This window comes from Phyllostomus hastatus, unplaced genomic scaffold (genome assembly GCF_019186645.2).
Source record: "Phyllostomus hastatus isolate PE091 unplaced genomic scaffold, TTU_PhHast_1.1 phas_contig_57, whole genome shotgun sequence".
Lineage (NCBI taxonomy): Eukaryota > Metazoa > Chordata > Mammalia > Chiroptera > Phyllostomidae > Phyllostomus > Phyllostomus hastatus.
The window spans coordinates 4268325-4282173 of NW_025333912.1; the positions used below are offsets into that span (position 1 = coordinate 4268325).

A 13849-nucleotide genomic window follows, 5' to 3' on the forward strand; every position below is an offset into this window, starting at 1 on the left:
GGAAAAGTTCCCGGTCCCCAGACTCAGTTTTTGGCACCGTTCTGACAGCCCGGACTCCTCCCCGCGCAACACCTTGCGCATTTGTGAAGGCTGAGCTGAGATACCTCTTTTGTCTCCTTGCCTTACTCGTCAACCTGCGGAAATAAATTGAGTTGGATACCAGCGTTTCTTACCCTAGAGCTAACGTTTTTGGTTAACCAGTGGACCCCCTCCGAACTCATGACTTTGATGGGGGAGAGGGAAGCAAAAGAAAACAACGATCCCATTGGACACAGTGTTGGTGGCTATGGTAGAAAAACACGCTGCTGAAAAGTTCTGAACTGATCAGGGAGAGAAGTTAATTCCGATCCTTGAATTCATTGCTTTGAATTAAAGAATGATCCTTATATTTCTTTAACATACAACGTCCCTACTGGCGTAAGCATAGAGGATAAAAATACAGGCTAGTGAAATAGAATAGAGATTAGAAAGAAATTAATAGGCCCGTAAACATCAATTTTCGACAAGAATGCCAACATAATTAAATGGTGAAAGAAATCTTTTAACATATGCTGCTGGACAACTGTATATTTACATGCAAAATAATGAATTTGGATCACTCCCGTGGAATTTACGAGCCATGAGCTTAAAATGAATCAAAGGCGTAAATGTAAGAGCTAAAACAATAAACTCTTAGGAGAAAACAAAGGCATAATTCTTTCTGACCTTAGATTAGGGAATGGCTTTTAGATGTGATACAAGCAACCAAATGAAAATAAATTGAACATCATTAAAATTAAAAACCTTGTATTTTGTATTGAATAGACAACCTAAAGAAATGGAGAAAATATTTGCAACTATATCTATAAGGGTCTAATATTCAGAATACATAAAGAGCCACTACAATTTAATAATTAAAAGATAAATCCAATTTTAAAATTGACAGAAAATCTAAATAACTATTTCTTCAAAGAAGAGATACAAATGACAAATGGACATTTAAATACTCAAAATCATTAGCGATCAGGGAAATGTAAATAAGAACAACAATGAGATACCACTTCACATCCCACTAGGTAGGATATATATAATTGAAAGGACAATTGATAACAATAAGTGTTGACAAAGGTATGGAGAAATTAGAAACCTCATACACTACTTAGTGACAATATAAAATGCTTTAGTAATTAGTGTGGCAGTTCCTCAAACCATTAAACATAAAATTAGTATGACCTAACAATTCTACTCCTAGATACACACCTGAGAGAATTAACAATGTATGTCCACTCAAAAATGTACTAAAATATTCACAACAGCATTATTTACAGTAGAAAAAGGGTGGGAAAAAAACCCCAAATGTCCATCAACTGACTAATGGAAAAATAAAACTGGTAGATCCAAACAATGGAATATCATTAGGCCATAAAAAGAAAAGAATTTTCTTTTTATGAAAAGAAAAGAATTTTATTTATCCATACAATGTGGATAAAACTAGATAACATGCTAAGTGAAAAGAGCCAGTCATAAAGTATCCTTCCATTCATATGATATGTCCAGAACAGGCAAATCTATTATAGAGACAGAAAATGGATGAGTAGGCTACTGCTCCAGCTTTCTGCTAGGGCTGGGGGGTTTAGGAGAAAATTGGAGCGACTACTAAGAGGCACAGGTTTTCTTATGGTGATGAAATGCTGTAAAATAGATTGTGATGATGGTTGCACAACTCTGTGAATATAACAAAAAAAACTACAAATTGTGTATTTTATATAGCTGAAATGTATGATGTGTTCATTGTATCTCAATAAAATTGTTACATAAAAATAAAATATAATAGTCTTGAGAAGAGATGCTGATAATAAGTAAGGTATTATTAATGTAGCATGTAGGACACTCACATCCAAACAGGATGGCCATGAAAAGCTCCCCCCAAAATAAACTCTAAACTGAAATCCAAAGGGTAAGTTGGAATCAGCTGGAACAGCATTGCCTAAACATTTTGGTCCCAAGACTCCTTTAAACTTTTAAAAATTACTGAAGACCCCAAAGAGCTTTTGTTTTGTGTTATTTCTGTTGATATTTAACATATTAGAAATTAAAACTGAAAAAAAAATAGTTTTAGTCCTCACCCAAAAATACGTTTACTGAGTTTAGAGAGAGAGGAAGGGATTGGTTGTCTCCCTTACAACCAGGATGGAATCCACAACCCTGTGGTATAAGGGTTCTTCCAACCAACTGAACCACCCAGCCAGGGCAAAACTGAGAAAAAAATTTTAAACATGTATTATTTGTTAAAAAAATAATAAGCCCTTGATGTGCATAAATAACATATTTGTATGAAAAATGACAATGTTTTCCAAATACAAAAAAAAAAACTTAGAAGAATAGCAGTGTTTTTTGTTTTTGCAAATGTCTTAATTTTTTTAATGCCTGGCTTGATAAAAGACAGCAGGACAGTTGTATCTACATCATTCAATTGCTGCCGTATTTGTTATAATTTGTTTATGTAAAGAAAATCCAGCCTCATACAGAGATATAATTGGGAAGGGGGAAGGACTGTTTTAATAGTGCTTTTTTTTTTTCAGATAATTGTGAATATTTTCTTTGATAGCCAACCAAACTCGACAAGTGGTAGTTTCTTAATGGAAATGTGGAACTTGAAATCATTTCAATGAACTTTTTGTGCTGTATTACATTAAAAATCCATTGATCTATCTTGTACTTTAGATAGACATTTTACCCATGCATAATTCTGTAACATCATGGCTTATTCATTTAGAAAACATTGATTCACGGAGTTATACAGAACTAAATGTTGACACATTTCATTATACAATATATAAAAATCTTATTCATTATTTTCATAGATTCATCAGAAGACGTCTTTAAGTATTTGAAAACTGTCAAATGCACAGTGATAAATACAAATTTTTCAAAATGCTAAATTTAGTGTGAAAGCTTGAATTTGATCATCGACAACAAATGTTATCAGTTGTTTTCTTTAAGTGTTAGTTTCTCTTACTCATTTTTTGAGAAACTGTCCACTATATTTCAAGTCTGAATAATCATTATTCACCTGTCATTTGTTCTGTCACATAAAAAAATGATGTTCCAGTCCTGGACAGGTAGCTCAGTTGGTAGAATGTCATCCTGAAAAACTAAGGTTGTAGGTTCGATCACTGGTCAAGGCACATACAAAAATCAGCCAATGAATGCAAGTAAGTGAACCAACAAATCAATGTTTCTCTCTCTTGCTGTCTCCCTTCCCCTCTCTTTCTCTCTCTACAACAAACCGACAGATAAATAAATAAATAAAACTTTGTTAAAATACTGACTGAAGTCAAAGTAAATTTTTCTGAAAATCGAAAGGAAAATATCCTATTCAGTGGAAAAGAATAAGTGAATTTATCAGAGTATTTATTAAGTAGAAATTATCAAACAAAATATTTAATCTAAGTCTCTAGATCTCATAAAATTGCTCTACAAAGTTGGAACATAGTGAGAGTAATACATCTTATTTTTCAGCTTAAAAAAAAAAACAGTTCAATGCAAAGTGTATATGAAATCAATGGTTTATCCATTAGTGAAGAGTTATTTCAAGGACAGTGTTACAGATTATAATAATTAGCATTTCTCCTGCCTTCTCTACCCATTAGAAATATATTCTCAGGACAAAAAACACAATCTTAAATGAGTTTAATATTAATAATAATGTTAGTATTGTTATTCTGAAACTATTACATATCAAGTATAGAGTAAAGCACACAAATAAAGGGTGGGCAAAGATCGTGAGTACTTTTTACAGTCGTGAGTACTCTAAGCACAGAGTTTATTCCTTTTTTTCAGTTTCTTTTTTTTTTGCGTTTTTCCTTATTTGCTCAATCCTTCCATCCCCCCAGAGCTTCTTGTATTATTATTGATTAATTATTGTATTATTTTCCATACAAACAACTGTAAAACTACTTTTGCCACACCCTGAATTTTATCTCTTACTGTCTGTAGTAGAATCAATGACAGGCCCCCTTTTTATTTCTAATACTACTTGTTTGTACCTTCTCTATTTTATTGAATGGTCTCATCAAAGGTGTATTAATTTTATTCATCATTTCAAAAATCAACTTTTGGATTTCCTGATTCTCTCTATTGTAGGTTTAATTGTATTTTATTTCTGCTTTTGTTCTATTCCCTTCCTTCTGCTTCCTTTGGGTTTAGTTTGCTCTGTTTTCCCTAGCTTCTTGAGATTAATGTTGAGATAATGGATTTTTAACTTTCCTTTTTTCTAATTAACATATTTTTAAAATTAAGTATTTCACTTGAAACAGCTTCAGCTTCATCCTACAAAATTTTACATTCTGTGTTGATGTTTTCATTCTTATTTAATTCAAAATATTTTCTAATATTTACTGTAATTGCTTCTTTATCATGGATTATTTATAAGTTTATCCCTTAATTCCAAAATGTATGGAAATTTTCTGTCTTTTTGTTATTAATGTCTAGTTTAATTTCACTGTGGCCAGAGAAGATATTCCATATGATTTCAGTGCTTTGTAATTTGTTGAGAATTCATTACAGCCTCTCATGTGGTAAATCTTGCTAAGTGATGTACATGTGCTTGAAAAAAATGATACTTTTCAGTTGAATTCCAGCTTTTGTCTTTGTTTAGCATCTATCTTTGTCACTGCTTTCTGTTCAGTTTCTCATCCTCTTAGGCATAACCTTTGGGTCAGTAAATTTCACAAAGTGAAAAATGGCACCAAAGTAGGACTTACCTTTTTTTAGTTCATTGGTCTCTTTAGTTCATACATCTCTAAATAAAAAAAGCCCCATATCTAAACACGCTGAATCCAACTAGACTTCCGGTCAAGATGGAGACATAGGTAGACACACTGTGCCTCCTTGCACAACCAAAATAAGAACAAAAATTTAGAAGAAAAAAACAACCAATACTGACAGAAAATTGAACTATATGAAAGTCCGACAATCAAGGAGTTAAAGTGGGCATATTCATTCAGATCAGTAGGAGGGGCAGAGTCTGGTGGTCAGGTGGAGAGGGGTCTCAGCAAAAAAAGCGGTGGCTGGCAGACCTCGGGCACACAGGCAGCAGCTGACAGACCCAAGCACACAAGGCGGCAGTGGGTGGACCCAGCGAGGTGGTGGATTGTACAGGGGTACTGGCACGCAAGCTGGCTGACGAACCTGGTGGTCCCACATTCACACGCAGATAAACCAGGTGAAAATGGGGAGCAAGACATACCTAGCGACCCAGGGCTCCAGTGTGGGGAAATAAAGCCTTAAAACACGGATTGAAAACACCTGTGGGGGTTGAGGTGCCAGGAGAGACTCCCAGCCTCATAGGAGAGTTTGTTGGAGAGACCCACAGGGTCCCAAAACATACACAAACCCACCCACCCGGGAACCAGCACCAGAAGGGCCCAGTTTGCTTGGGGTAAGCAGCAGAAGTGACTGAAATCCATCATAGAGCAGAGCAAGCCCAATTGTTCCCTCTCCGACCCCTCCCCCACATACAGTGTCACAACCCAGCAACTGGGTTGCCCCGCCCAGTTGAACACCTAAGGCTCTGCTCCTTACTACATAACAGGCATGTCAAGACCAAAAAAATGGCCCATACAAAAGGACAGATCAAAGCTCCAGAAAAAACACAACTAAGCAACCAAGAGATAGCCAGCCTACCAGATGCACAGTTCAAAGCACTGGTGATCAGGATACTCACAGAATTGGTTGAATTTGGTTGGAAATTAGATGAACAAATGAAGGCTACACTAAGTGAAATAAAGGAAAATGCACAGGGAACCAATAGTGATGGGAAGGAAACTGGGACTCGAATCAATGGAGTGGACCAGAAGGAAGAAAGAAACAACAAAACAGAAAAGAATGAAGCAACAAGAATTCAAAAAAATGAGGAGAGACTTAGGAACCTCCAGGACACCTTTGAAGGTTCCAACATCTGAATTATAGGGGCACCAGAAAAAGAAGAGGAAGAGCAACAAGTGGAAAAGTTATTTGAAAAAATAATGAAGGAGAGCTTTGCCAATCTGGCAAAGGAAATAGACTTCGAGGAAGAGAGTCCCAAAGAAGCTGGACCCAAGGAGGAACACACCAAGACACACCATAATTACATTACCCAAGGTTAAAGATAAGGAGAGAATCCTACAAGCAGCCAGAGATAAGGGGACAGTCACCTACAAAGGAGTTCCCATCAGACTGTCAGCTGATTTCTCAAAAGAGACCTTACAGGCAAGAAGGGGCTGGAAAGAAGTACTCCAGGCCATGAAAGGCAAGGACCTACATCCAAGATTACTCTATCCAGCAAAGCTATCATTTAAAAAGGAAGGGCAGATAAAGTGCTTTTCAGATAAGATCAAGTTAAAGGAGTTCATCATCACCAAGCCCTTATTTTATGAAATGTTAAAGGGACTTATCTAAGAAAAAGAAGATTAAAAAATCTGTACAGTAAAATGACAGCAAACTTACAGTTATTAACAACCACACCTAAAACAAAAACAAAAACAAAGTAAGCAAACAACTAGAACAGAAACAGAACCACAGAAATGGAGAACACATGGAGGGATAGGAACAGGGGAGTGGGAGGAGGAGAGATTGGAAAAAGTACAGAGAATAAGTAGCATAGATGGTAGGTAGAAAATAGACAGGGGGAGGGTAAGAATAGTATGGGAAATGTAGTAGCTAAAGAACTTATAAGTATGACACATGGACATGAAGTAAAGGAGGGGAATGTGCGTGGGAGAGGGTGTGCAGGGTGGAGGGGAATGAAGAAGGGAAAATGGGACAACTGTAATAGCATAATCAATAAAATGTATTTTAAAAATTAAAATAAAAAAAATTAACACGCTGTAAAGTTGTCCCTATAGCTTCCCTGATGTGTAGAGACTACTGTGTAACATCCAGAAATCCTGGGTTTTGAACTTGATACTATGACTACATGACACTTTTGTTTTGCCTCCCTAGAACTGTGAGTGTGCTTTAACTGCAGAAAGGACAGTGTGTCAAGTATTTTATGACCAAAGGTCAGACTCTGGTATTTGTGAGTGCTATTCACAAAATATTTTGAACTCACAACCTTCTGGACACATAATAGTGTTCCCTGTGGTTGAATAAGGTCATGTGACTAGTATCAGCCAGTGAGTTGTGATTGGAAGTGACAAATGTCATCTATAAGAGAACATATAACAGAATATATATATTAACAGTGTGAAATAGCCCAAAGTCCTGTTTTCCTCTAGTACACAGTTCAGCACCTTTGAACATGGTGGCTGCTCCATTAGCCCAAGAGCCTGAGTGACCATGACAAGTAGAGCTCCTTCCCTTGCAAACACACAGTAGGCATGTACTGTGAGCAAGGAATAAGTCATTAGTGTTTTAATCCACCGAAATTTTGGAGTTATCAGTTACTACAGAATAATTTGGCCTATCCTGACTAATACACAGTCTTAATGAAATCACAAGTTTTTCTACTACATTTTAACCATAGCGGTGATTGTCCATTTACCCTACATTTATATAAAAAGTACCACACATATGATTCTTTGCAGGAGAAAGTTAGTTTTAATAAATTTAAAAAAATAGCAAATAAAAACTGCAATGAAATACCACTACATATAATATAGATAGCTATAATTTAGAAAATGGAAAATAACAAGTATTGTTGAAGATGTGGAAATAATGGAACCCTCATACACAGTTGTTGGGAATGTAAAATTGTGCACCTGCTGTTAAACCATTCAACAGTTCCTCAAAAAGTTCAACATAGAATTAATTTGTGGCTCAGCAATTCTACTCCTAGGTATATATATTCAAAAGAAATGAAAACATATGTCTACACAGAAACTTGTACACAAATGTTTACAGTAACATTATTCATAATAGCTAAAAAGTGGAAATAAGTGAAATGTCCATCAACAAATGAATGTAGTATGAATGCCGAATTAGGTGTGATTTTCCAAGCTCACTATATGTTATTTATTATAGTGATTTCAGTGTCATTGATTTGATATGATATTTTTTTATGGAAATACCTTGAGATAATGCAAAACTATCATCTAAAAAACATTGTATCACAGGAATGAATGTTAGCTTTGCTATGGTAGAAGGGTTAACAATCTTTCCTAAGTATCAGCTGAGTCTCCCTTGGTTCGTTTGCTCAAAAACTGAAGGAATTGTGGCTTCCTATGTTCTCAATGAGTCTAACCAAAATAGATGAAAAGAGAGATGATTTTTTTATAAAGGCATTTTTTTAAAAGATTTTATTTTATTTATTTTTAGAGAGGGAAGGGAGGGAGAAAGAGAGAGAGAGAAACATCAATGTGGGGTTGCTGGGGGTCATGGCCCACAACCCAGGCATGTACCCTGACTGGGAATCGAACTTGCAACACTTTGGTTTGCAGCCTGCGCTCAATCCACTGAGCTACGCCAGCCAGGGCTGAGAGATGATTTTTTTAAAAATACTTATTTATTTTTAGAGAGAAGGGAAGGGAAGGAGAAAGAGAGAGAGAGAAACATCAATGTGTGGTTGCCTCTCATGCATCTCCTGCTGGGGACCTGGCCTACAACCCAGCCATGTGCCCTAGACTGGGAATCAAACTAGCAACCCTTTGGTTCAAAGACTGGCACTCAGTCTACTGAGCCACACAAGCCAGGGGTGATTCCTTTTATTCTAATCCTCATACCTATGAAAAGGTCAGCATCTCCAATAATACAAGAAATGCACGTTAAAATAAGATACAATCTTTCATCTACCTGTTTTGCAAAGTTTAATGATAGATAATGTTTACTATTTTCAAGAGTTGTAAATCGAATACTCTCAATAATGGATGGTGAGAGTATAAATGATACCATTTTATTGGAGGACAAGTTTAGAATATCTATCAAAATTTTAAACATACATAATTTTGACATGGCAATTCCTATTCTAGGAATTTATTCTTTAGTAATACTGACACAATATTTATAACAAATATGCAAGGATGTTCCTTGTATAGTTGTTGTTGATAGCTAAACACAATATACAATTCTATGTCTGTCAATGGAGATTGCTTTTTAATTATTTATTTATTTTAGAGAGAGAGAGAGAGGAAAGGAGAGAAAGAGAAAGGAAGAAATATCTATTTATTGTTCCACTTATTGATGCATTCATTGGTTGATTCTTCTATGTGCTCTGACCAGGGATCGAAACCACAACCTTAGCATATCAGGACTGCATTCTAACCAACTGAGTACCTGGCCAGGGCCTATGCCATTATTTTTTAAAATGAGATTAATTTAGATAAACGGTAATAGAAAAAATACAATAAAAAAAGAAATGAGATTACAGGTGCTGACGTGGGAAAATGTCTAAGCTATATTTAGTGGGAAAAATATATTGCATATTTATTAGGATTTCCATTTCAGTGGGAAAAGAAAAATGATATTAAGTAGTACTATTATTATTACTAATACAGTAATAGCAAACACCTACCATTGGTAAGACACTGCCTTGAGCTGTGTACATAAATTATTCTATTTAATCTTCACAATGACCCTATGAGGTAAGTCTATAATAACACTACCAGTATTTGCAGATGAGCAAAATGGAGAACAAGGAGATTAACTTGCCAAAGATCTCATAGACAAAAAGCTGGAATTTGAACCCTGGCCATCTGGCTATAGAATCCATCTTCTTAACCTACTATGCCAAGTTGCCTGATATATGTATGTAAGCATATACATACAAAGTTTACAAATATATACATCAAACTCTTAACAATGATTATATACTATGAATATACTAGTTTTATAGACAAATAATTGTTTAGTTCCTGCCATGAACTAGACATTGTTCCAAATACTGGAAAGAGCAGTGTTTTAATAATAAGATAACTAGCTACAAACAAATAACTCAAATATCTGAATGTCTTAACAAGATTAAGTTTTAACTTCCATTCATATCACAGATTGAATTGGGTGTTAAGTAGTCAGCCTTTCATACTTCAATTCAAGGATTCTGTCTCCTATTAACTTGTGGTGGCACTACCTTCTTGGGGAGAGATCTGAAAACATTTTCTGTAAAGACACAGATAGCAAATATTTTAGGCTTTGTGGAACATATTGTCACAACTACTCAATGCTACCATTGTGGTATGAAAAGAGCCATAGATAATACGTAAATGAATGAGTGTGGTTGTGTTCCCATTCACTTTTTTACAAAAACATATGGTGGGCTAGACTGCACCCATGGGTCATAGTTTACCAGTCCTTGTTCCAGGGTCTTCTCAGAGTCCTGGACTGGATCCTGCCTGCATTCAAGAGGTCAAGAGAAAGAAGGAGAAAGTTTCAGAAACAGGATGCAACTTCTACCCATTTACAATTGGCCAGAATCCAGACAAGTGGTTCCAACCAAATAAAACTGGGATATGTGATTTTCTCGTGATTCAATGAAAGAAAAAAGAGATTGGTGACTATTTAGCAAGCCTGTGGCACAGTAAGCTCTTTTAGTTACCAAACATTGCGTTTACTATTTTTCTTTTATATAGATATTACTCATCCAATCTCCAAACAGGACCACCCAAACTTCCGCCCAGTAAATACATCCACCTCAAAGTCCAAGCTCTCTAGGCGCTGCCCAGTTTTGTTCACCACATTCGGATGTGGCTCTTTAGGATCTAGTGACCTATGAACTAAAAAAACAAATAATGTGCCAGATATATTTTGTTTCATATAGAAATGAAACAAAAGCAAGAAAACTGTGAAATACATTCTCATTCAGAACAAGAAAGAATTGAAGACACAGTTCTCACTGGGCCCCTCTCCAGGTAACACTATGTTGACACTTAGTTTCTCATCTCTACCCAATGACTTTGAGATGGAATAAATCAGGAAGGGAGATAAAGAAAAAAAGAAGAGAAAGGAAAAGGGAAGGGGAAAAAGAAAGAGGAAAATGAAAAGCTCAAAGCCTTTCTTAGCTAATTTCTTACAATTGAGATTTAGAAGCAGTCAAAATTTTTTATCTACAAGACCCCGAATTTTAGGTTCTATTTTCTTTCCTGTTGCTTCTTACAAACCCATAAGGGAATTCTTTCCTGATCTCCTCTCTTTCTTATAATATCTTGCCACACACTGCTAAAAATAACATCTATTAAGTTTCTATTTTCTACTCTCTTCCCCCAGGGCTCAGTGGACACATGGTCTGCTTCTCAAGTAATCATGGGCAACAGCTTTTCGAAATGTTTTGCCACTGCACGTCATGGCTTACCATCTTTTCAGACATTGATATGAGGTTTATTCAGTCTACCACCCACCTGATGTGTAAATGTCACATAGGTTTGTTTGTTTGTTTGTTTGTTTGTTTCAGAAGCATCCTACCTCAAGCAGTGAACAAACAAATAAAGCCTCTGCTCTCATCCAGCTTACATTCTATAGGATTCTTCTAACTTCATATTGTTTTATTTTAGGAAGGATGTGCTTGTTTTAAAATGTACTCAGGATTTGTTTTAATGAGTTATGGTAAGACATGCACACACGGAAATGACTGTCATGAAGGAGAAAGTTTTTACACTCACAGATCCCTGGAAACTGGAGGCCCATTTTGGACTTCTGATATCTAGAACTATAAGATAATAAATTTATGCCTTTTCCTGTGCGAGCCGCCGGGCTGATAGGAGTGTGCTCTCTCCTCTCCACACCATGGCGTGTGCTCGTCCACTGATATCAGTGTACTCCGAAAAGGGGAAATCATCTGGCAAAAATGTCACTTTGCCTGCTGTGTTCAAGGCTCCCATTCGACCAGATATCGTGAACTTTGTTCACACCAACTTGCGCAAAAACAATAGACAGCCCCATACTGTCAGTGAATTAGCAGGACATCAAACCAGTGCTGAGTCTTGGGGTACTGGTAGAGCTGTGGCTTGAATTCCCAGAGTTCAAGGTGGTGGAACTCACCGTTCTGGCCAGGGTGCTTTTGGAAATATGTGTCGTGGGGGCCGCATGTTTGCACCAACCAAAACCTGGTGCTGTTGGCACCGCAGAGTGAACACAACACAGAAACCACAGAACCAATACGCCATCTGCTCTGCCCTAGCTGCCTCGGCCTTACCGGCACTGGTCATGTCTAAAGGTCATCGTATTGAGGAAGTTCCTGAACTTCCTTTGGTGGTTGAAGATAAAGTTGAAAGCTACAAGAAAACCAAAGAGGCTGTTCTGCTTCTTAAGAAGCTTAAGGCCTGGAATGATATCAAAAAGGTCTATGCCTCTCAGGGAATGAGAGCTGGCAAGGGCAAAAGGAGAAACCGTCATCATATCAAGCGCAGGGGACTCTGCATCATTTGCAATGAGGACAATGGTATCAACAAAGCCTTCAGAAACATTCCTGGAATTACTCTGTTTAATGTAAGCAAACTGAACGTTTTGAAACTTGCTCCTGGTGGGCATGTGGGCAATTTCTGCATTTGGACTGAAAGTGCTTTCCGCAAGTTAGATGATCCGTATGGCACTTGGCATAAAGCAGCCTCCCTCAAGAGTAACTACAACCTTCCCATGCACAAGATGCTCAATACAGACCTTAGCAGAATTTTAAAAAGTCCAGAGATCCAAAGAGCCCTCCGAGCACCATGCAAGAAGATTCATTGCAGAGTCCTGAAGAAGAATCCACTGAAAAACCTGAGAATCATGTTGAAGTTAAATCCATATGCAAAGACCATGTGCCAGAACACTATTCTTCACCAGGCCAGGAATCGCAAGCTCCAGGTGGATAGAGCAGCAGTGGCACTAAAAGCCAAATCAGATGAGAAGGGGGTTCCAGGCAAGAAGCCTGTGGTAGGAAAGAAAGGAAAGAAGGTTGTTGGCATTAAGAAGCAGGAGAAGCCTGTGGTGGGAAAAAAGGCTGCAGCTACCAAGAAACTAGCAGCTGAGAAGAAGCCTGCAGAAGAAAAGAAGCCTGTGGCATAAACTTATATTTGTTTATTCTATAATGGTCAAGTCACTATGGACGCCTAGTTTTGAATAAACATGTCAAAGGCAGTGAAAAAAAGATAATAAATTTATGTTGTTTTAAGCCACTAAATTTGTGGCTATATGTCACAGCAACAATAGGAAACTAATACACTGTCTTTGTAAATGAACAAGAGAATATTTCTAGCCAACCTAAAAAGTACATAATTATTAAAACATATTCATATCAATAATTTATATCGTTTTGATTGTATATAATTAACTTATAGAAGTTGAGCTTTCCTTTTTTATTTAGCATTGCTTCTCAAATTTTGAGCTTTAGATACAAGAGAACTTTCAAGTAATATTGAAATAATTAAATTTCTGAAGAATGTCAAACATTTAATTATAACTAGCATTATCTCCTTTTATCAGGTGAAAGAGAACTTTGTTGTTGTCCACTGCTGTCTAGAACTCAAAAATAAAGTGTAGGTATAAAAGACGTCTGAACATCACTGACCTGTGCAGCTCAGCTGGCTGGGCATCATCCAGCAAAGTGAAAGTTTGCTATTTTCAATTATGGTTTCAATTCCCAGTTAGGGCACATGCCTGGGTTGTGGGCTGGTCCCCCATCAGGGATTGTGTGAGAGTGAATTACACATTGATGTCTCTCCCTTTCTTTCTCCCTCCCTTCCCCTCTCTCTAAGAATGAATATATTTTTTAAAAAACTTAAAAAAGTCACTTGAACGGACATATTACTTTATAACAGTTTTTTTGTCTTTTTAAAAATTTTTAAAATTTTATTTATTTTTAGAGAGGGAAGGGAGGGAGAAAGAGAGAGAAAGAGAAGCATCAATGTGCGCTTGCTGGGGGCTGTGGCCTGCAACCCAGGCATGTGCCCTGACTGGGAATCGAACCTGCAATGCTTTGGTT

At 36.8% G+C, this 13849-nt stretch overlaps 1 protein-coding gene across 1 annotated transcript; it reads left to right on the forward strand.

Annotated features, from left to right (window-relative positions):
• Positions 1–11640: 11640 nt before the first annotated feature.
• Positions 11641–12933, forward strand: LOC123824452 (60S ribosomal protein L4-like). The gene is given in 1 exon segment (XM_045847593.1): positions 11641–12933. A coding segment is annotated over 1 exon segment (1260 nt). The 5' UTR covers positions 11641–11673.
• The last annotated feature ends 916 nt before the right edge of the window (positions 12934–13849 follow it).